Source organism: Lonchura striata, chromosome 1, assembly GCF_050655825.1.
Source record: "Lonchura striata isolate lonStrDom1 chromosome 1, ASM5065582v1, whole genome shotgun sequence".
In the NCBI taxonomy this organism is placed as follows: domain Eukaryota; kingdom Metazoa; phylum Chordata; class Aves; order Passeriformes; family Estrildidae; genus Lonchura; species Lonchura striata.
This window is the reverse complement of record NC_140703.1, coordinates 57446540-57470408: the sequence shown is the minus strand read 5'-3', so window position 1 is coordinate 57470408 and position 23869 is coordinate 57446540. Positions and strand designations below refer to the sequence as shown.

Genomic DNA, 23869 nt, shown 5'->3' with positions numbered 1-23869 from the left:
GTGGGAGATATTTAGCACACTACCACAGAGACATGGCCTTTGTTCATAGGTGTGTAGTGTGCTTCTTGCCTAGCTCCATGCTCTGTTTTTTATATTTATGACATATGTCACTTAATCTTCACTGCACAAAACTTTTTAAGACCCTAAATCAAGTCCTTGTTTCTGTCATGTAGGTGGAATTTAGGATGTCTTAAGCTCATTGCTGAAGCATTTAAGTGCCAAAAATTTGAAGGGATGAATATTGGGATGAATATAGGTATCCATATTCTTTGCTGAGGAACAAAACCAGGATGCTGTGCTATCTAGAATATCTATAATGGTAGATGTGTAATACCTTTCTGTGGAGCAAGTCAGCATGCAGCCTTTAGTAGCACAAACAAAGAAGAAAGTCTGCAGGAATGGAGCTGTAAAAAACCTGCCAGTTTTCTTTCAATCATTACAGAACAGAAGCAGCAAAAGGCCTTATTTTGATTAGCATTTGTATCCTATCAGCTAAAGAATTTGTGGACAAATTAATTATGCTGCATGATAGATTTATATTACTGATTTTTTAAAAGTTTAAATACTTTATTTTTAGCTCTTTTCTCCATTAATAAGATTTGTCTTGCAGCAGGACCATTTTGATTTCTTCTCCTTTGCTAAGAAAGTATTAGGCTGTTTTCTTTGATTTGTCATCACTTGTTCAGGAATTGTCTGCCAGTCTTCTTGGGTAGTTTCTTTGGGTTTTGCCCCTTTCTGATAATCTGAGAACTACCTTAAATATGGTTGTTCTTTAAGTACATTTTATTCATACATTTTCCTGCTTTTTAATAATTTTTTGTTAAGTTTACTTTATTATATTTATTATAAGTGTTTTCCTTTTTTTTTTTTTTTTTTTGGTCTGCATTAGCTCAGCAAAATAACTTTATTTTTCTCTTTTTTCCTGGTATGATTAAAACTAATGATAACCCATGCAGGATTTTTGGTAGTGGCAGTCAGTTGACTCTCTTAAATAGGAATATGTAGCTTGAGTGGATGGATTAGTGTGAAGTATAATGGCGTATTACTGAGTTGTTTTGAATTTTGAGAAGCATACTTGCATTACTCTGAAATGAGATCTTGAAATTTTGGAAAGTACAAACCTTGCAAGATATATACATATTACATAATCCCAGACTCTTACCTATTCAGCAGATTAGAAGCTGTGTTTTGGACAGTAATTGGTTTCTTGGTAATTTAAGTAAATGCTGCTACTCACTTCTAAGACAATTTTGCAATGTGATGATAAAATACAGTAGTGAGCTTAACCATGTTAGGAGGCAGTGATTTTTGTTTTGTGTTTAGCAAATGGACTTTATAAAGAGGCAACTTTATAATATTTTCATCATATTTTTATCATGTTTTATTGTGTGATAAGATATACAAGTACATGCATACAAGCCATATCAGTATGCAGCTAATAAGCACTTACAGTTGCCTATTTTAAGTAAATATGTTGCAATAGCATTTCTCTGTATACAGCAGCATTTGTGTTAGTGATGAACTTGTTCTGCTTTCAGAGAGATGAAAGCAGGTCTTTTAAATGCTCAGTCTACTTAAATAAGCTGTGTATCTTCTCAGTGAGTATTCTAAATACATTCTGCCATGTCCTTGGAGTCTGACATGTAGAATTTTAAGATATCTGGTTTCATGTCTTATACAAATTTAAAACAAAATATAATACTGACTAAGACTAAGTATATATACACACACACACAGACATATATGAAAAGGAAGTTGTTAAGTATTTGTGGTGTTTCTGGTTGTATTTTTGTGACATTTGAAAATTTCTCTTTTAAGTTCTACCGAGCAGAAATTGAAGCTCTCCATTCTTCTGGGACAACTGCAGTTGTTAAATTCAGTGATTATGGAAATTATGAAGAAGTGCTTCTCAGCAACATCAGGCCTGTTCATGCAGACACATGGGTATGTGATAACAAATTGTATTAAAAAATATAAATTGCATAGTCTGTACAAAATATGTAACTCTTAATTAATTAATACCTACTCATGCAAAGAATGCTACCTACATGTGTAGAAAAATAGTTGTGAAATACACGCACAAAATCTCAGATTTTAGTTGTCTATATGAAACCTGATAGACATGTATTACAATGTGGTATTCTTCCTGTATAATAAATTTCAACTGTATTGTTTGAAAATTAATAATTGATCTGTCAGCCAAACACTTTTATGCATGTTTTCTCTCTTAAAAGTTGTTAGTTACTCTATTCAACCCAATTTTTTGTTTTATTTCATGTACATTGTATGTTGTTCTGTAAGGGTTAGGAAACAGTCATTTAAAACATATGTTCTGAAGCTTTTCACTACATGTGTATGTATGACTAAAAATACACATCTGTATCCCTTTATTTTGTATCATGATTTTATTCTTGTTTCAATGATTTCTTCTTTGCCAAATACTGTAGTGGTCATGTATGCATCAAAACTTGTTTTGTGAAGTTTAGAATGTATTAGCCTTATGGAATTTGGAAATTTCAAAAGGCTTTACTAGTGAATATCATGGAAGCAGAGATGCGTTTTGATTTAAAAAAATATCAGGAATGCACATTTCTTTGCTGTTTACTCTTACTATAAAAGGCTGCACAAAAAATATACATCTGCATATTGATTCCTTAATTGTCAGTTGACTGTGCTTATGTTAAGTTCTTAGTTTTGGGTCATAGAACCATGTTACTACTGCTGCAGAGGCTGAACAGTCAACTCCTGTTTCTTCCCAGTGGTCTTTTAACATTCATTGTTGCCTGTAGCTCTCAGATGCCTCTGAGATAGCCTTTTTGTACTTAAAAATAACCCTGAACCTTTTCCCAGCCGATGCATTGCTGTTTGTTTGAAAATTTACCCTTTTTTTCTGCCTTCTTTTTGTCCTACTAGCTGACCTGTAAGGTGCTAGTTACTTACTGTATGATTGTATTATTTTAAGCCTTTTTCTGGGTTAATAATCAGACTTTTCTTCATTTGATTACAGTTTTGAGGAGTGGCTTTTACTTTACTTTAAGCCACTGAATATTAGCTCTCATAGTCTAAGAACTTAGCCTTGTATTAAGACTAAGTTGATCCTGGTAGTGAGGTCCCGTTTCCTACTTGATCCTGGTAATGATGTGGTCATTTTCCCTGCCTCTTCTGCCTATGTCTGACCACATGTTCTTCCTCATCCGTCTCCTCTCATGTTGGATTGTCAAGTCACATAGCCACAGGATGAGTTGAATGAAATGGACCACATTTCTGTTCCCCCAGGTTGTCTTATTTTATTTTAGAGTTAGTTTGTTAAAGATGACACAAGGGTGGGACAATGTATGGAGGGGCGATTCTGACAGTAAGTACCATAGTCCTGACACCATGCTGCATCCTGATTGAGTCATTGAGGCTTCCTCTGTTATTACTGGAGACAAAAGAGGAATTTCCAAGGACTTTGAGTCCATTCAAAAGTGAAAAATACCTTTCTCAAGGTTCTTTTTTCTTTCAAGGTAGCCTAGTTGAATTACATAAATTCAAACAAGGAAATTTCTGATCCTGACAGTTACACAAGATAAATGCCAATCAACATCTTCACAGTAAACATAATTTTAATTAGTTATTTTCTGACTAATTACTCTTTTGTTGCTAGAAGGTCCTTGCAGCTATAGGATATTTGCAGAAAAAGTTGATTAGGACCCAACTCTTCACTTCTTTGTTTTTGGGTGCTAAACCTATGCATTTGTAGTTCTTAATCACCCATTAATACTTAGGTTTGTATTTTAAGCTGAACGCTGTTGGCCATTTTTTTTTGTCTCAGTGTTCTTATTATATATAGATCTAGTTAGCATGCATGAATGCAGAATAAATGCTACTTAGTTCTTTGACTGAAGATTCAAGCAACTAGGGTGTATTTCCTCTTTACAAGAGAACAAAACAGATTTTAAACGGACTTCAGTAGTTACTTTTCTTTTACTGATCAATGCTATTGGCCCCAAGGAGCATTTATTACTGGAAATATTATGCTGATTTTTATGTCAGTTGTTCTAGATAATTTCCAGATAGCTAAATAAAGTCCCTTTGGAGGTGCTTGGGTCCATCAGTGATGGTCACTTTTAAACATCACCTCCTGAGGGCACTGGAGTACACAATTCCCAAAAGTCAGAAGTCAAGCGGCAAGGCAGAAAGCTGGCTTGGCTGAACAGCAATCTTCTCTTGGAAATGTAGCAAAAAAGGAAGGCGTATGCCCAGTGGAAGCAGGGTCAGGTGGCATGGGAGGAATAAAGTGCTTGCCACTGTAGGGAGAAAATTTGTGCAGCTGAAACTGAATTGGAGTTGAAGCTGCCAGAAATGTGGGGGCAATAAAAAAGAGTTTTTTTCCTTATATATTAATGGCAATAGGCAGTGGAAAAATAACATCAGCCTATTACAGGATGAGGATGGTCACCTCACAAACAGGGACAGGGGCAAGGCAGAGATGTTTAAAACATTCTTTGCCTCCATCTTCAACATGGATAATGGACCAAGGGAGTCTCAGTGCCCTGAGCTGGAAAACCATGACTGCAAGAATCATCAACTCCCAGTTTACTCTGGAATTGTGTGGGATCTGCTCATCCAGCTGGATCCCTACAAATCTATGAACCCTGATGGGATTCATCAAAGAATCCTTAAAGAACTGGCTGATGTAATCACAAAACCTCTCAATGATTTTTGAGAAGTCTTGGAAATCTGGAGAGGTCCCAGCTGACTGGAAGCTGGTCAGCACTATCCCAATTTTCAAGAAGGTCAAGGAAGACCCTGGTAACTACAGACTTTTCAGTCTCCCTTCAGTGCCTGGTAAAATAATGCAAAAGATTATTCTGGGAGGTATTGGAAAACACCTGGAGGACAATGCACTCATCAGTCACAGCCAGCACAGCTTTGTGTGGGGAAAGTCCTGCTTGTCAAACCCGATTTCCTTCTATGACAGGGTAACCCACCTAGCTGACCTAGGAAAGCCAGTTGATGTAATGTTTTTGGATTTCAGTAAAGCTTTTGATGCTGTCTTTCACAATATCCTCCTGGAAAAAATGTGCAGCCCACAGCTGGATAAACACATTATGTGGTGGGTGAGCAGCTGGCTCTCAGGTCAGGTGCAAAGGGTTGTTGTGAACAGGGTGACATCAGAGTTTTGGTGACCGGTCACTAGTGGGTTCTGCAGACTTCATACTCAGCCCTGTGCTCTTCAACATCTTCATTAATGACTTAGACATAGGTCTCAAAGGAGTAAGTTTGCCAATAACACCAAACTGGGAGGAGCTGTTGACCCCCTCCAGGGCAGAGATGCTCTTCAGAGAGACCCAGACAAATCAGAAGCACTCATCAAATGTATGAGGTTGGACAAGTGCTAGATTTTCCACTTGGGATGGGGCAGCCCTGATTGTGTGTATATACTAGGCAATGAGAGGGTGGAAGCAGTGTTGCAGAAAGGAACCTGGGGGTCCTGTCAGTGGCAAGTTGAGTCATCACTGTGCCCTGGCAGCCAGGAGGGCCAGTGGTGTCTTGGGGGATGTCAGATACAGCATCATCAACCATTCAAAGAGGGTATTGTCCTGCTCTGCTCTGCACTGATGTGGCCTCACCTCAAGTCCTGTATGCACTTTTGGACACCACAATATAGGAAAGACATTAAGCTATTTGAGAGCATCCGGAGGAGAGCAGCAGGCATGGTGAAAGGCATTGAGAGGAAGCCATGTGGGGAATGGCTGAGGTGCTTTGGTTTGTACAGCCTGGAGGAGACTGAGGGCAGATCTCATTGAGTTCTTCAACATCTTTATGAGGGGAAGATACCTATCTCTTCACTCTTGTGACCAGTGACAAAACCCAAGGAAGTGGCATGATTCAGGGGAGGATATCAGGTAGTTGTACACTAGAACAGGCAGCAGGGAAGTGGTTGCAGCACCAAGCCTGACAGAGTTCAAGAAGTATTTGCACAATGCACTCACATGGTGTCATTCTTGGGATGACCTGTGCAGGGCCAGGAGTTGGACTCGATCATTGTCGGTCCCTTCCATTCAGCATATTCTGTGATTACACTATTCTTGATCTTTCTTATTTGTACTGAAAACTTGTAGAAATATACTGTGAGTTCTAATTCAGACTTCTTTTTGAAAGAGTTGCCAATACTGAGAGAAGACTTAGCAAACTCTATAAAGGCATAAATTTAGCCTATGTCTTAGAAATGATTATTCCTTATTGTTTGTTTCAGTACTGTTTATTTAGTACTCATGTTGAATTTAATTTTTGTCCAACAAATACAAAAAGTATGCCACTGGGAGGAAGAAAAAAAAAGCAAAGCAAAACATTGCTTGGTTAGTCACTTGAAAGAACAGCCAAAGTACCACAGTGACCTTATTTTGATGAAATTACATATTATTTAATCACCTCAGGTTCTGGTCTGCTTTTGGCAACCTTTATAAGTGATTTTTTGGTTTGTTTGGTTTTCTGGTGGGTTTTTTGCTTTGTTTTGTTTTCTCTTAACTGTAGATCAACTCTGCCTCATATTCTCAGAATACATTGTGCTTACCACCTTAATGAAAAAAGTATAATAATTGATTGTGTACTGTCCGTTACCCAGTTTGTTCAGAGTTCTTGTAAATTTTCAGTCTGTCTGACACCTTACATGCAGCTATTTATCTTTCTGATGGCTAGAAGATAAAGCTGAGTTTTACATTAGGTAAACCAAAACGGTAGTGGAGATTTTTTTCAATAATCACATACGAAAGCAATATAAATACATTTAAGAACACTAGAACTGCTTATTGTTTTTCTTGGTGCCTGAAAAAATATGTCCTAGGTATGCAATTCATAGATACTTTTAATAATAAAGCTGCATTTGGTTTCCACTATTCTAGAGTTCTTTTAAGTGTCCTGTATGTACAATACTACAATACTGTATTCCAGTAGTTCTCTCAATGTAGCAGGGGTCACTTAATTAAAGTATTTTAATCTAAATAAAAAAAGGTCACTGAAATGCTATTGTAGAAGTAAGAACTGCTTGTTTTTTCTTGTAAATGATGTAAAATGATACTAACAACTGAAAAGCATTGAAAGGACCTTCTTGAATCACTTAAGTTGTTCTGTGGAAAAAAAATAAAGTCAAGATAATACTTTAAACTCTAAGTCTTAATTTTATTCTCTATTTTGTAGGATATTTTCCCCTTAATAAATTATGAAAATGTACAGTCTAAGTGTTTATCTTGTGACATTTTTCCCCAAAGCCAAGTAAGTCTTTGCTTTGTTTTCCATTCTGTTTCCTTAGTAATGTCATAGGCTTTTTTCCATCCTATTTACACTACAATTATCTTTTTTTCTTTTCTACTGAAATAGAAATAAAGAAAATAAAGGAAATAAAGATGGTAGTATTCCCTATGTATATATGTAGTTTCACTTATATATGTTATGGTCTTAACTGCTTGTTTGCTAAACAAGCTGCAATTCTTGCAGATTCTTTGCTTACAATTATTCTGATTCCTTAAGCATTCCAATTATGTAACCTATAGTTTAGCTTAGTTTTCTCTTCCTGCAGTATCTTGCACTGTATTTCTACATAAAGATGAAAGAAGGCATAAATATTATACATATTCCTGATTTTTCTAGAGTTTGTTTTGTTCTGTGGAGACTGAAAATCCACTGTGCAGGTTTTCTCAACTCATTTCTCCAGTAAGGAATGAGCTGAGGAAGAAAAATAACAGGATCTTGGATTGCAGTTAATTCTTGCTGGCAGACAGTTCAGAGTTCAAGTTTGATAACATTGTGTCTTGTCACAGGGCTTTTATTGCTCCTATGTGTGTTGAATTACCTTAAACTGTAATTCAGGGCTTGATCATAGCTTTCCATTTCAGGTAAGTGAAGAGGTAAACTCCTATTAGTTTTCTGAAGGTGTTTGAACTTCCCCCCAGCAGTGTAAAGAGCAGTGCTGAAAACCACTAAATGGTAAATGTTTACAACTGCTTCTTTAAGCTGGAGAAGAGTTTGCCTGCTTGTTTTATGGAGGTGTTAAACCCATTCAAATGTCTTTATGACATTTGAATAATATATAACTATGTAAAGTATTTGGTATTGTTTCTTGCCCACAAGCCTGTATGCCCTTGGCATCACACCATGGTCTTTTTGTGTTGTGTGTAAAACTGGAAGTCTTTCCCACTGAATAATTAAGTAGGTGCAGTAGATAAATGTGTCCTGGTTGGATCTCTTATCTGGCTTCGGTCCTCATTGACTGCACAAAAACCAAGGCTGGTAACAGAGAATGGTACAGTCTACTTAATCAGTTCTAAGATTCCTGTGGAAAAAATGTCCCTGAGTATTGCATCAGAGAAGACTTTGATGTCTTTAATTCTTTGGTTTCTGTGCTGTTAGGAGAATATCGAGAATAATTTTACAGTTCAAAATAATTCAGTGACAATTCATTAAATGAAGGGTGAGTGTTTTGGACTACTCATCTTCCTGAGTGATGGTGGACATTTGTTGAAATTAATCTAAAACATTACTAGTCTGACTTTAGTTTCCACAAAAGGCTATCTTTTGGCTTTAAGAAAGCACTGGAGATGTAGGCAGTAATTTTGTTGGGATGTACCTGATTTTCTGTCTTGTTAAGATATCGTGATTTCCCTGACCTAGGCTGAAAAATTGCTTTCCATAGTCTACCTTAAACTGTTTTTTTCTTATCTGAGACTTTTTGTACTCACTGAAAATATTGCCTTAAATTCCATTGCATCTTTTACAATACACCATCATAAATGCTCTACACACAGTTAACCTTCAGGTTCTCTCAGGATAATTCTTTATGTAATTATTTCTTTCCCCAGCCTTCTTTTAAGGGAATTATTTTGAGACAAACTTTTTGGAAACCACTTACCCTGATCAACTGCTAGTAAATGTTTTTCTTTAGCACCTTGTCCTCTGAGAAGCTACATAGTTTTTCAGACTTTCATTTGTTATATCCATGTTGGAATATAGACAGATATTCACAATTTTGCTGTTATTCTGAAAGTTATTAGCCCTTAGGTGAAATATGGTAACTTGACATTGAAAGGTGGTTAAAGAACAGCATTTTACTTTTTAATAAACTAAAAGGAGGCATATTTCAATTGAGGAAGCAATTTCTACCAAGTGGGCATAAACTTTCCATTTTATGGTTTTATCAAGGCATTGTAAAATATATTTGAGTCCTCATCTTGAGCATTCCATATTCGTCAGACTATGAAATATTGTTACTAATTATTACCAGCTCTACAGTTCAGATTAAGGACATATTCTTCTTGGGGTCTACAGTTATTGAAAATAGTCATGACAGTTAAAGCAGCACTCTTGGAACATTACACTGTTCCTCTCCTTCTCCCATTGTTATTAATTGTAATTGCATATAATGACAATTCATTATTTGGAGACTGCATATGGGCTCCTTCCTTGGGTTATTTTGAGACTGTTGCTCACTAAATATCTTCCTTTAAACTGAGTTACAATTTTGTTTTGAGATAGCATAGATTTACCTTGTTTAAAGTATTGTTTTTGATCCTGCTCTAGTGTGATTAAAGTTCTTCAGAATCTCACTTTGAGAATTCTGAAAGATTTTTTGCTTGGATTTCCCTGTATTGCCTGTGTTGATATTGCATCTGTTGAGTAAAATAAGTTAGTTGTGTAAAAATATGTGGACTGCTCTTGCCATCACTGTTTCTCTTCTGATTTCCTGGTCTCCTTCACTTTCCTATCTTCTGAGTTTGTCCACATGTCATAGATTAATTCAAGGTACTTTAACTAAAGAGGAAATTAGAGCAATTGGTGTAGTATTCCTGACTGGTTGCTTTCTGAGGAAGGAAGACATGATACTGTTGGTTTGGTATTGCAGAATAGAAGTGATGATGAATATAATTTGTGGAGTATGTGGGGTATGTGTATGTGATTCCAGATCTTACTCCTATGTATACAGCACATGTTCAATAGATATGTTACTTAATGTACTTAATTGAAGTTTCCTTATACAGCAATGGTTAATATCTGGAATGCTTGAGCATTTTTCTTCCTCGTTTGATAACCTAGAGGTGTTATCAGTAATAGTATCTAAAAAAGGAAGTCTTTTATAATAAAAGAATTAAAAATAGCTGTTTATCATGAAGGCAGTTTTTTTCAGCAAGGTGATTTGTTTTCATTCATAAATACTAGAACATAGGAAATTACTCTTCTACGCTGCTTTTTGGGTGGATAAGGGGAGAAGGAGGGAGGTTGTGGGGAGTTGGGTTGTTGTATGTTTTTTGTGGGTTCTATTTTTTAGTGTTGAAGAGATCTTTGCCAAAGGGGAGCACATGTTTCTCTAATGAGAGTGAGAGTTGATTAATAAGAAAGCAATAAATATATGATGCTACACAGAACGACTTTTTATCCATGTTTTATGTGTTCAATGTGTATGTCACACGTATTAAACATCACATATGATGGGATCTTCTAATGTTCTAACTTGGAACATTTGGTTATGCAGGCAGATACCAGGGACTATCTCATTGCTCAGTTCAGATTCTCCTGTGCTTATGAAGCCTATTTATGATTGGTCTTTTATTTTTTGGGGGCTTTTTGATGTTTTGTTTTGATTTTTTTTCCTTTGGTACCTATTTGGAAGTGTTGCAGGTTTGCATAGTTATGTAATATTTTCCTATTTGATGAATTTATTCCTTCTCTTCATCTCTTTTCTGATGTGGTCATTTTTGTTCTTCCTCTAGGCTGTATGTTCTTATATAGGACATCCACTGTGGGTCACAAGGCATATAGGAGCAAATTAAAGCAGTGGTGTTTAGTTATTGCCATAGTCCTTGTTCCTTTCTTGACAGAGCTCCCACAGTGTCCTGTTTCAATACAGGACATTGCTGAAGAATGTTCTTGAATGTTCTACAACTGACAGTAAAATTTTACAAGATATTGAATGCAGACTTGTGGGGTTTCTCTTCTTGCTTGCATTCTTTCCTGGCCTATTCCAGTCTTGCTTCTTTTCCCTGCACGAATAATCACCCTCTTTTTGATGATGTCAGACACACTTTAGGTTACATCAGTACTCCTCACAGCTGGGCATTTCAATTAGGATGTGATGGAAATCACATCATAAGTCACAGAGTTTCATCTGTGTCTGGGGGGAGGAATGAAGCTGAGTCCCCACTGAGAGAGCTGAATTTTTCATAGATTCAGTCCAGTTGAAGGAGAGAGTTACTCAATAAATGTTCATCACTCAACCTGGAAATGGACTTGTTCCATATCAAAGTGGGAAAGGAAATACCTGTGAATGTGAGTAAATTAGTGCTGCGGGGTTATTATGCAGTAGTTTTACTTTTTTTATACATGGAAAATTTTGTAAGTTTGTTTTTTTCTTTTTTACTTTGTTCCTAACTTACTGTGTAAGATGTAAAAGTTTTTGAAGATTGGATATTACAGTTTTAGGATAATAGAATTGCTTAGGTTGGAAAAGGCCTTGAAGATCATCAAGTAAAATCATTAGTCTAGCACTGTCAAGTCAGTCACTAAACTATATCCCTAATTTCCACATCTACATGTCTTTTAAATACTTCTAGAGATGGTGGCTCAGCCACTTCCCTGGACAGCCTGGTTCAAGGCCTGACCAAGGCTTCTGCGAAGATATTTTTTCCTTATAGCCAATCTAAACCTCCCTTGGTACAACTTGAGGTGATTTCCTCTTGTCTTGATACTCATTACTTGGGAGAGGAGCCTGACCTCCACCTTGCTACTACCTCCTTCAAAGTAACTATGGAGAGTGATAAGGTCTCCCCTCAGCCTAATTTTTTTCCAGGCTAAGCACAACCCCAGTTTCTTAGGCTGCTCCTCATAGGATTTGTGCTCCAGACCTTTTACCAGCCCTGTTGTCCTTCTCTGCACACACTCCAGTACCTCAAGGTCTTTCTTGGATTGCAGGGCCCAGAACTAGACAAAGCATTCAAGGTATGGCCTCACCAGTGCCCAGTACAAGGGGTCCTGCTGGCCACACTATTGCTGATACAGGGCAGGATGCCATTGGCCTCTTGTACACCTGGGCACAGTTGGATCATGTTCAGCCCGTACCCCAGGGACTTTTCCAGCTGAGCAGCTTTCCAGACAGTTTGCCCCCAACCTATGGAGCTGTCTGGGGCTATTGTGATCCAAGTGCAGGACATGGCACTTGGCCTTGTTGAACCTTTTAAAATTTGCCTCAGCCCATTGATCCAGCCCATCCAGATCCTTTGTAGAGTCCTCCTACCCTCCAGCAGATCAACACTCCCACCCAGTATGGGGTCATCTGCAGACTGACTGAGGATGCACTTGATCCTCTCATCCAGATCACTGATGAATACATAAAGCAGAACTGGTCCCAGTACTGAGCCCTGGGGAACACTCATTGTGACTAGCCACCAACTGTTCTGTAGCAGTATAAAACGTTCCTAATGTTTTTAAACATATTTTGACCATCATCATCTTTTGAACCTGCTGTAGAACTTGCTGGATAACATGGTCTAATTTTTTAAGTCATGATTATTAACTAAAATATAGGTGCAATTCAGCAAGTTTTATTTTAAAATATAAAGCATATAAGGTGTAAGAAATGTAGAGATCCTGACTTTAAAGTTAAGATACTCTCTTTTTTATGGGGCTGATCTGTGTTGTCTCATGGGCTGATTTCAAGACTCTTAAATTGCTGTGTCCCTGCACTACCTGTATGCAGTTTTGTTTTGTTTTTAATGAGGTGTTGGTTTATATATTTTTCTTTAGAATTTTTCTGTGTATTTATGGAAATAAATTTTGCCATGTTTAACTTTCTAATTTATTTTGTGTGCGGTCAGTCATTCACAAATAAATTCACATAGGTGTTTGTTTACTAATATACACCTGTGTGTGGGACTTGGGGGATTTGTATGTCAAATTCTGTCATGGGTGAGGTTGTGCACACATCTTTCTTTTTCATGTAAAATGTGACCAAAACTCTCTTATTCCCTGTTAAGATTTTGATAGTGATTTTATGTCCTAAGAGGGAAGCATTAGATAATTTCTCATCACATAACTGAGTGTTTTCTTTCTGAAATTTATGTTGGCAGGATTTTCTGTTTACATCCTAAAACAGATTCAGCAATACAGCAAATAATTCCCCCTTCTATGAACTTGTATGATTTTTCTCACAAGTGCACTTTGTGCAGAGAAATTGAGTGCTGATTTTTTTTCCCAGTCTATGCAAGTATTTTTTATTTTCAGTAGTTTAGGACTGTCTGTATTACCAGCCTGGCAAAAACATTTCCAGTTTGTGGCTTTTTCCTGGATGAATGGAGAAAATCTGATGTGTACATTGGTTCTGTATTAATTTATATAGAATGTCTCACTTTAGTGTATAAACTTTTCTTCTAGAAATTGAAAGTAAACCTTTAAATATTTATAATTTGATGTGGATATTGCTCAGTGAAGAATTTTTCCCCTGGTGAAAGGGATATAGTCTGAATGGCTTAAATATGTACTTGTAAGGAATTTTTAAAATCCATTACTTTTTCCTGTATTGAGAACACAGTGACAAATTTGCAGGAAAGTGTATCTATTTCCACACAAACTGCACAGTTCAAGTTGTGTGTTTATTTCCATGTGTGCCAGAGGGAATGACTGTAAGTATGAATAAACTCTGCAATATCCTTAAGGGGAACCAATAAGCCATCAATATGTCTGTGGGATAATCATGCTCCACACTTACATTATTGTAGTTTTATGGAAATCTAACCAAAAAATTGTCTATTTAGAAAATGAATAAGTGTTTTGTTTCCACAGTTGAATCAATGAAGTAAACAAAATGTCTGATTCCAAGTTAACTGTTGTGTTGCTTTTAGTTGTCTCAGATTAAGTATGTTATTATTTTCCCTGCCCATCTATTTATTTTCTATTTCTTGATTTTTTTCTGAAAAATCTATTAATTTTCTACTGCTTTCTTTCTAATATTTATTGCTTCACTTGAAAATCAGGATGTGTATGGTTTTAGCAGAATAATTTAAAAATTACCTGGTTTTGAATCTCAGGTTATTTATATTTTCAACAGAGGAAACAGGAGATAATTCTAATTAAAATTAATAGTGTATATTAATTTTTTTCAATATATTCAAATAATTTTATTATAAATCTAGTATCTTTAATTGATATGTAATCAGGCATCAGTTGAAAAATTGCTGGTCCTGAGCGTACTTCATAGAACTTTACAAAAACTGGCCAAGAAAATACAAAATTTTCTGAGGTTTGGTTAATGAAAGTTAACAAAATATATTATTATTATTAATTTATTTCAGATGCTAAAGGAAAAGCTACTCAGGGAAGGATCATCTTCAAGGTGTTATTTGGAACACAGGAAAGCAACAAATATTATGGAATACTTCCATGCCACTTAGTTTTACATAGTTAGGAGCGTATTTGCTTGTGACCTATCTGTACTCAGTGGAGGAAAAGACATATCCTCATAAGGATAATTCCCTTTTCCTAAGTGGAAATAAGGGTAACAATGGGTATATGTTTTATTGTTTTTCTATTTTGTTTTTAAATGCTGTTACAGCAAGTTTGCTGTAAGGTAGTCAGTAGCTGTTGAAATGGACTGTTCTTGCATTAGGGAAATATTAAGTGATTTCCTCTCTTGGATAAAAGGCTTTGTACAGAGCTTATTTGTATAGTACATCAAATTCTCATAGAATTTGAGAAACAGTGAAGGAGAAAGACATCACTGGTATAGTAGATTAAAACATTTTGTAAATGGGTAGAAATTATTCTGGCTGCATATAGAATGGCCACAAACAGTAATTGTGTAGTTTCAGTTCAAAATCACAGGGTGTTTTTAGTAAATCATGCGGTACCACATTGCAACTCAATTTTATCCCTTTGAGGACAATTAAGTTTTCTAATAGTTGCCATGATACATTTGACATTTCCATTTCTGTCACCACTGTTTTACCTAATACATAATTTTACCAGAGTGAAGCTAGGGCTAAAAACTTCAGCAGAGCTATTGATGGCTGAGACACAAAAGTCAAACCAGAGTTACCTATGGAGGACTGTACATGCAGCATATATGGGTTTATACTCACGTATATGTACTAATTACCTAAGGTTTACAAAGTCCGATATGCAGCGAGGTGCTTATTGGGTCATGAGGTTCAAGTAGGAGAAGAACTTGTATACCCTTTAAATCCTTTACAATTGCTTATCCTGCATGTTCATTACAGGCAGAAGATAGGGCAGAAATACGGCTGAGTGTTTATATTAATGATCTGATGTCAGTGAGGAGTTAGCTGTATGCAGATCTAGCAGTATAACCTCAAACCCCACTTGCTCTGCTCATCATTATTTAACTCAGGAATTTGAATGCCCATAGGCCCAGTCTAATACAGATGTGTTAGACACGGGAAGAAAAAGTGAGCATCTGCAGGTTTACAAAGTTACTCTGGGAGAAGATTACTCTGTGAAAGGAACTGATATTTTAGGTAAGAAGACTATCTTGCAAAGAAAATTGATGAAGAACAAATATGTTGAATTATTCTATAGTAGACACCTCAAAAATAGTCAGTATTTGGTTAAGACCCTTGAAAAATCTACATTAGTCATACTCCCTCTTTTACTTAAAGTTTTTACACCTCATTTGATAGTAATTTTTGAAATTACAGCCTGAAACCACTCTAAAGTTGTATAAGAAACCCTTTCCCCCACCCCCTACAAATCCTGTTTCATTCTTAGTTATTAGAGAATTCAAAGAATCCATTTAAGTATTCAGATAAAGTAGAAGTTCCAGAGAATACTGTAAACACTTCAGCAATTTTTTTTCTTACAAATATAGTATATATATTATATTGTATATAAAATAATTAAAAATTAATTACATTTAGCTATTTCTAGAATACTTATGAATTTCTAAGTGTGGCCATAGTATGAGTTTTCTCTGCTTTCTTTTTTTTGATTCATCTTGATTATCTGTTTCTGATTCATCTGGATAATCTATTTTTGATTGATCCAAGCGCTGGTAAGTAGAAAATGCAAAAACCAAAACAAGGATTCAAGGAGCTTGACACTGGATGATTAGGCAAAAGAAGCAAAATCTGAGAAAGGAATTTAACCAAGAAAAAAGAGATCACTTGGTGTTTAAACAGTAAGAGACAGCTGTTGCCTGAGGAGTGGGCAGTGCAAAGAGGCATTAAATCTGGATCAGGAAATGGAATTTGATATGCACATGAAAGGAAAAGTCATTTTACAAGGAAGCCAACACTCTCTTTGTACTGAACCAGCAAGTTCCTCATGCATTCAGTGTGTGGGTGAAGTTAAAGCTACAGCTTAACTAAAACAGAGGTTTGACACTGCCTAAATGGAAAATATCTTCTGCTTTCTTTGCCTTCTGTCTCCTCTTTGTCCCACAGTCCCTGGCCCCACACTGTTTCTACATGCTGCTTCTTCATGCCTCCCTGCACTGGCTTGGGTGTTCATCCCTTAATAGCCCACAGAGAGCTATAATTGAAAAGCTTCAGCAGAAGGCCCCAGTGAATGGAGCAGAATTTTCTGTCTGTAAGCAGTAATAGACAGAGGTAACTACTTTGTAAGTAGCAAAAGTGCAGGAGCTGATCAGCTGTGACTTGCAACTGCTTCCTAAATATATGTGAACACAGCATTCAGCACAGCTTTTGTGTCAATGCCTAAGTTCTGTCTGGTTCTTTACTGTAATCCTTTTATTAATTCTCAGAAGTTATGTATGTATGAAGTATTCACTTCAAATGACTGTGTTTTAAAAATAAGTCTCTAACCAGTTCTTTTGAATGCAATGAAAGTTGCAGTTGAAATTCAGAGAGAAAACTTTTAATGAAGTATAAATTTACTCTGCTCTAATATTGTTCATTTGAAGAATAAATTGTTTGGTGAAGTATGTTAAATGCTGGATTTATAACTGTATTCTGTAGCTATGAAGTCCATTGACTTTTTTATGGAAAAGCAGGCTGGTAGTCACTTGGCTGGACAGGAGTTACTTGCTGATTCACTAAACTCAGCTGGTCAAATGTGGTGGTACAAGCTCTTGAGAGTATACGGGTCCAAAATACAATCACTGGCTGTGCATGTGTTCCTATTTTACCCTTCTTTAGTTGTTGCTGTTCTTATGAGATGGAAAAAAGCCATCAAAATTCTTGCTTTTCTTATGTGATGGAAAAAAACATCAAAAGTCACAGCAGATTTTTACAGCAAAACATTGAATGGAAGATAAATTTTCAAATTACTTATCCTTCCCTCTTTGTCCTTTTTAAAAGTACCTAAAGAATGCTGGCATGTTCCACCCCCGTCCCTTCATTCTAATCTGTTAGTGCAGAAATTTCTTTGTGTATTTCATTGTTTGCATTGTGAACCTTTCCTTGCTTTATCCTATGGATCTGCCAGTTTCTCGTGTCTTTAGCAGTTGTGCTTAGTGCTTTCATTTAATCTCAGTGTTCATAATGCGAGGTGGGCATTGTGTAAGTACTAACAGAGTCCTCCTGGAGAAATCCTGGAATTTTAGATAAATAATGAAAAATAAGCTGAAGTATGGAGATAATAAAATACATATGTTTTTAATGCAGTGTGCTAATATAAAGCTTCTGCTGATAACAGAAGGAGAATGAAGATGCTCTAAGAGAGATTTGTGGTCACCTGTGCTTTATAAAATGTAATCTAGATCTTATATGGATAAGAATAATTTAGAATTAATCCCAAGCAACTGATAAATTGACAACAAGCAGTGAGAAAGATTGGAAAAGTAGAGTTGATAGCAAAATGTGTGACCCAACTGCAATTATAATGGAAGAAGTATAGACAGATAAAATTTTTTGGCTGAAGAACAGAAAAAACAAGGGAATGAATATAAGATACACATAGTTTTGTCTACAAGGAGTGTATACTGTTTCAGAAAGTGGCAGTTTTTAGTAGGGTGGAGAAATTTTTTAAAAAGTGAGACAAAAGTCCATAAATTGGAATAATTTTTTTCTTTAAGGTAGTAAGAATTTTCCTTAATATAGAAATACAGATAAATAGGCTGTGCCTGTTTTGCTTGAACAAGACTGAGAGTGAAATCTTAACGTAGGGGAGGTGTCCAGAGGATGGAGCCAGGCTCTTCTTGATGGTCCAGCCAATAGGCAATGGGCATAAACTGAAGCACAGGAAGTTCCACTTGAATATGAGGAAGAACTTCATCATTGTGCAGGTGACCACATGCTGGAATAGATTGCCCAGAGAGGTTTTAGACCGTCCCTCACTGGAGAAATTCAAGAACTATCTGGACACAATCCTGTGCCATATGATCTGGGATGACCCTGCCTGAGCAGGAGGCTGGATCAGATGACCCCCAGTCGTCCCTTCTAACCTTTATCTGTTCTGTGATTCTGTGGAAATAAAATGGCAATAAATGGTGAAAGATTAGCAGTAGGGAATTGAGGGTCAATGATTAAGAAATGATGACAGAAAAGAAATTCAGTTACTTGTAAAGTAAGAAATTTTTAATGAAGGTATGACTTGGCAGATTGTCATTTTGGTGAACATTAGTTCCATTTAGGATCAAATGTGAATAGGTAAGATCCAAGAAATGACAATGTGTTATCTGATGAGAAGATGGCAGAATTCAACAGGACAGTCGGTAACTGTGTGGAGCCACTGTGCATAGAAAGGAATCAGAGAACATTTAAAAAGTGTTCTGTTACTAATTTGTTATTACCATTTGCTGAGTTGCTCAGATCCACATTATTTAGAGCCTCAAGAAAGTAAATGTGATTTCACATTTCACTTTTGCCTATTGCAGTAAAATTTCTTAATTTGGAATGCATGCATGTGAAGCTTTTAATTCACTGTGTAAAGACAATTACACCAAAATAGAAGTGCTTAAGACAAATACTGGCTTTAATTTGGCTTTATTGAGTTCGAAGGATCAACAACATTAACCTTGAGATTTGATGATTTGCTGCTGTAGAAATTAGCTTTGATGTGCTTACCCTCAGAAAGTGTTTGACTATTACAGTTGAGATGCAATACACTGAACTTTTTAATTTCTGTGCTATTTTCAGCTATTTCATGTTCTTAGAGTATGCCAAAGGAGCTAAAGGTATTTCGACCACTTTAGTCATTTAGCTTCATTTTTAACATTTGCTGCTAGTGCAGCTTGCATTGTCAGTGATGGGAGATGATCTTGTATACTAAATTGAGTATCTGAACTAGGGCTAGCAATATTGCAAACTGTGTGGACTTTTGTGTTAGACATCTAATGCTCTATTGATTTTTTTTTTTTTTGGTTAGTCAGTGTCTTTGAACCTCTTTATATGAGGGTATTTATAGTACTATGGGTGGTAAAAGAAGTACAAAAGAAAGGTTTTATGTCAGAACTGTTTCTCAGCCTTCAGCTACAGTGAAACTAAGAGATATAAATCAGTTATGCTGCATTCAGTGCTGAAAATCTATTTCCTTCCACAATTGTTTCAGGCTCTATGTAGTAATGCTTAATCTGGAAATACAGCTGTGACCACAGATGTACCCTCTATATAGGAGACCATACCATGAGGAATATGGTTGTTTGTAACTGTTGCTTTAAAAATACATGTTTATTCATATTCATACTAATTTAGAAAGGTTTCTTGAGTAAGATCTCAGTTTTCACAAAGAAACTTAAACTGTAGGTTTTCCTTTCTGTTGCTTAAAGTGAAATATTTTACTGCTTTGACTTGCTAAATATGTTACGTGCATGCCACACTCTGACAGCTACTGAGTGTTGAAAATGTTGATAAACTTCTAATGAATCATTCAGTGCTCTTGCTTTATGTTGCTTTATGTTCCTATGTTTTGAATTAAAGGGACTGAGAGTTACATATCAAGTACTTTTTCCCAAAAGCTAATTTCTTCCAGCAAGTTCCCACTAGACCTGGTGTCTGCTACAGCATAAAGATATTAAAGAAATGAAATCAAACCCGTTTTCTGAGACAGCATTTGGCAATCATACTCATTCTTGGCAGCATTTTTATTTTTTCAGCCTATAATTTTTTCTTTGACATACACTTTTACACTTTTAATATTTTTCTCTCTCTCCAATATGTACCACCTTAAAATATTCCACTAGATGAATGTTTTTCCATTCAATATTTATTGACCAAAATAAATACGTAGTTATTTTAATCTTTGTAAGTAATTCTCCAGTACCTTGATTATTTTAAAATTTATTATTTTCCAGTATCTTGATTTTTTTAAAAATTTATTACTTTTTCACCTCTGAATTCTATATACTTTGTGAATATCTTTCTGGCATGAAGATACCTAGGAGTAACTGAATATTGCAAAGACATTTACCTCCCCTCTCATTATTCAGAGCATATATTTATTATTGCTGCACATAGAAAATACATTTCTAAATTCTTCACTCTATTTGTAGGCGTTTTTCATTATTACTGCATCATAGATTTTTATCTAGTGTTTCGGATGTGTGTATTAAGCATGTATATTTCCAGGTGCTGTTACTTGTAATTATGTTTCCTAATACTTTTATTTCATTCCACATACATTTGTGAACTCCTGAAAGTAGATATTCCTTTTGCTGTGGCAGGTTATGAGGTTATTTTGCTTCTTGAGTTTATTGCCTATATGACTCTTTGAAAATAATTTTTTTTTATAGATTTTTTTTTTTTCTTCCCTGCAAATATTTAATAACTTATGCTGCCCTGGGAATTGAGTTTTGAGATTTGCCAGCTTGATTTTGTTAGCTTTCCAGGTTTGAAAAGCCCACTCCCATCCCTTGCTTATTTTAGTAAGTGGTCATCAGCAAAGAAGCAGCAGTTGCTATGTGTGCATGGATTCACCCTTCCATGTATATGTCTGTATGTGGTGTGTGTATGTATGTGTGCATATACCAACTCATGTATAATGCATTTTCCACCTCTTTCATTTAAAACAATGCTATTTACCTGCAGGAGGAGGAAGAAGAAACGTATGAGCAAACTCTAGAATTCCGCAGAGGAGGCGATGGTCAGCCACGGCGGTCCACACGACCCACTCAACAATTTTATCAACCCCCCCGAGCTAGAAACTGATTAATAACAAAAGAAAGGTAAATATAAGGTACTGGTGCTTTATATATTGGTTTAGATTTGAAGATAAACAAATCTGCATTGTTCTGTATTTTTCTTAGGGATATTGGTATATTTATGATGGAAGTTGGATATCTGTTTCTCTGAATTTTCTGTCTTAGGAGGACTTTATATATCTGTGGGAAGAGGGAAAGCAATAAAAACATTTCAACAAATATCTTTTGGCTTTTGCTTTATGTCAAGACTCATATCATCTCAGCAAGCTTTTTCCTGATGCTTTTTCACCTGAGAAAAGCAGCAAGATTCTCTAATTCACATACATTTGAAAAAAGCTTATTTGAAACTGCAGGCAGCTGCAGTCCCTGCTGAACTCAGGACTGTCTAGCTCTGTCCAAGGTCCCATATTCTACTTTTTATAAGCCATTTATGTGATTAAATATCCTTTTTGTTATTTTGCTTGCATGAGAAGGAGAAATATAAAATCTGTAAGTTCACCATTAGATAGTGAGATGGACAGACAAAGAACATTGACATAATCTGATTCTTGAGGATATACTTGCACCTATACTTTATTAATTAATGGAAATTAAGGGATTATGTATCATCCATAGAAAAGACACCTACATACATTAAGTACATAAATCAGCCAGATTAAACAGTTACTGTAATTTCACTGAACAAATCACATAAGATGTCCTGCTTTCATTTCACTGGTTGATCTTCTAAATCTTTAATTTATAAAAGGCGGTCAAAAGTCTATCCTCACTAAAGATCGTTTCATAAGTCACATAATATTTGATGCACACCCACAGTTTGTCTTTATCTTGAATCTGATTTTTTTTGACTAGCCAGTTTTTTTTTTACCAATCTCTTTTTTGTTCTTTTCATTACTCCAATCCTCCATGTTTTGTTGGCTTAACACCTGCAGCTGATCTCTGTACCTTTTGATATTTCTGACATGCAATAACATATGATTCTACTTTTTAGAGTATATTTTAAAATGTATTTTTCATTTATGGCAGTACTAACAATGTAAGAGAGGTGATAATTGTTCTATTTTTACCAATATAATTTGAATTTCTATTTTAATTACTTGTATCAATCATTATTAGTAAACAAGTCTTGAGACAGTTCATGCAGAAATTATTCTGGAATATGCATTGAGCAGAGTTTTAACCATCACAGTTGGCCTTGAGCAGTGTCTGGTTGATCAGTTGAATGAGAGATGTGAAGTGTACACAGCAGTCAAAGCCAGGGAATTTTTTTGTTTCTTAAGTAATATTTTTGTTATTTCTCTAATTTTGCAGTATAAATCTGGAAAACTCTACTTAACTTTGGTCAGCTATGAGGCACCAGGGAAAGTGGTAGTAACTCCTGAATCTTAAGAACAAGTTACTTGTTGGCAGATAAAGAACAACCTTTCTAAGGCACAGATGATTTTTCCTTGCAGGTGTTCCTGTACTTTATTTTAAAGATTATAATGGGATCCTGATTTAAATGGACAGCACTCTGGTATCAAAACTTAACCTGGTGCAGAAAATAAGCCTTCACAGCTCTTCCTTTATATTGGGCTTTCCCAGAAATAAGTGGTTAGTGTAATCAATTCTTCACTGGTTTTAAATGGAGGAAGAAAATCAAACACAGTCTTTTTCTAAATTGTTTTCAGTTTACCTGGACTTGTGCAACAACATAGCTTTAATGTCTTGACATGTAAAAGTTCAGGAATATTAAATGTTGCTAGAAGTGGATTTCTATATGGATTCTGCCTCCTTTTAATTTCTTAGGTCTTTTGAGAGCATGGCATACTGTTCTTATTTCAAGTTTTTAATAACCTGTTAAATGAAAATAGGATTTATTAGGGAAGTTTTAAGGGATCCAATGAGACATAATTTTACCACAACTTTCCACTGCAGGATGCTTTAGCTCTTCAACAGATCATTTGTTAGTGACACCTTTACTTACTGAAAGGGAGTATCTCTCTATTATGTTAACTAACTAAATGTCTTTTTCCTAAAGAGATGGGAAACCATTGATGATTATTATTTTGTGTTATAAATTGGTAAATTCCATATAATATTAATGTTGTCGTTTGTAACATTTAAAATTCCAAGGTATCTTGTTCTCAAAGGCAACTTAAGCAATACTAAAACTGGACTTTGCTGACCATATTTGTATTGGGTATGATAGGGATGTATCAAAGATGAAGCATGAGGTCCATACAGTCAAAGTATCAATTCATATACAGAGCCTTTTAGATTTACCTGTATAATCTTATGTCACTTGACAAGGAGGACTTAGTAATACAGTGTTGCAGCAATGCAGAAATGAGGCTGTACTGCTTCCTTGATTAGTGTTCAGCACACTCATTCAGGTGTTGAATTTGGGCATACACATATGGAATTAGTAATACCAAATAATCAGTTCAAAATCTTTGTACTGCAGGGGTCTTAAGCAGAAGGAGGTTCAAAATTTTAAAATTCTGAGTTGTTTTTTAGAAGTGGAATTTGGATCAATGGAGCTGTTGAGTCTGGGGAAGAGAAGTGTCTAAAGGGATCTTATTGCAGTATTTCAGTATTTGAAAAGGGGGCTTCTAAAAACTATGGAGAAGGACAAAAATTGCAGAGTTGCAGGAAGTCTTGACCTGGTGATTTTTCTGAAGATAGATAAAGTACAAGTATAGTATAGTCAGTACCTCACTGTAGTTGCAGTTGACTCAGACATTATAATTTATTAATGTCCAGCAGTGTGGTGGAGATAACTAAGTCAGCATTTTAAGTCAGAGGGAA

General features: G+C 35.7%; 1 protein-coding gene across 7 annotated transcripts in view; it reads left to right on the top strand.

Moving 5' to 3' along the window:
- TDRD3 (tudor domain containing 3) overlaps nt 1-23869 on the top strand; it is a 97471-nt gene that overhangs the window by 69965 nt on the left and 3637 nt on the right. For 6 of the 7 annotated variants that reach the window (XM_021530792.4, XM_077781370.2, XM_085576877.1 and 3 more), the window contains exons 12-13: nt 1819-1944; nt 20967-21103. In XM_021530792.4, coding sequence (XP_021386467.3) covers nt 1819-1944; nt 20967-21086 — 246 coding nt within the window. In that variant the 3' untranslated portion in view covers nt 21087-21103. Of the gene's footprint in view, nt 1-1818; nt 1945-20966; nt 21115-23869 lie in introns of all 7 variants that reach the window. The other variant, XM_021530793.4, reaches the window with a different exon arrangement.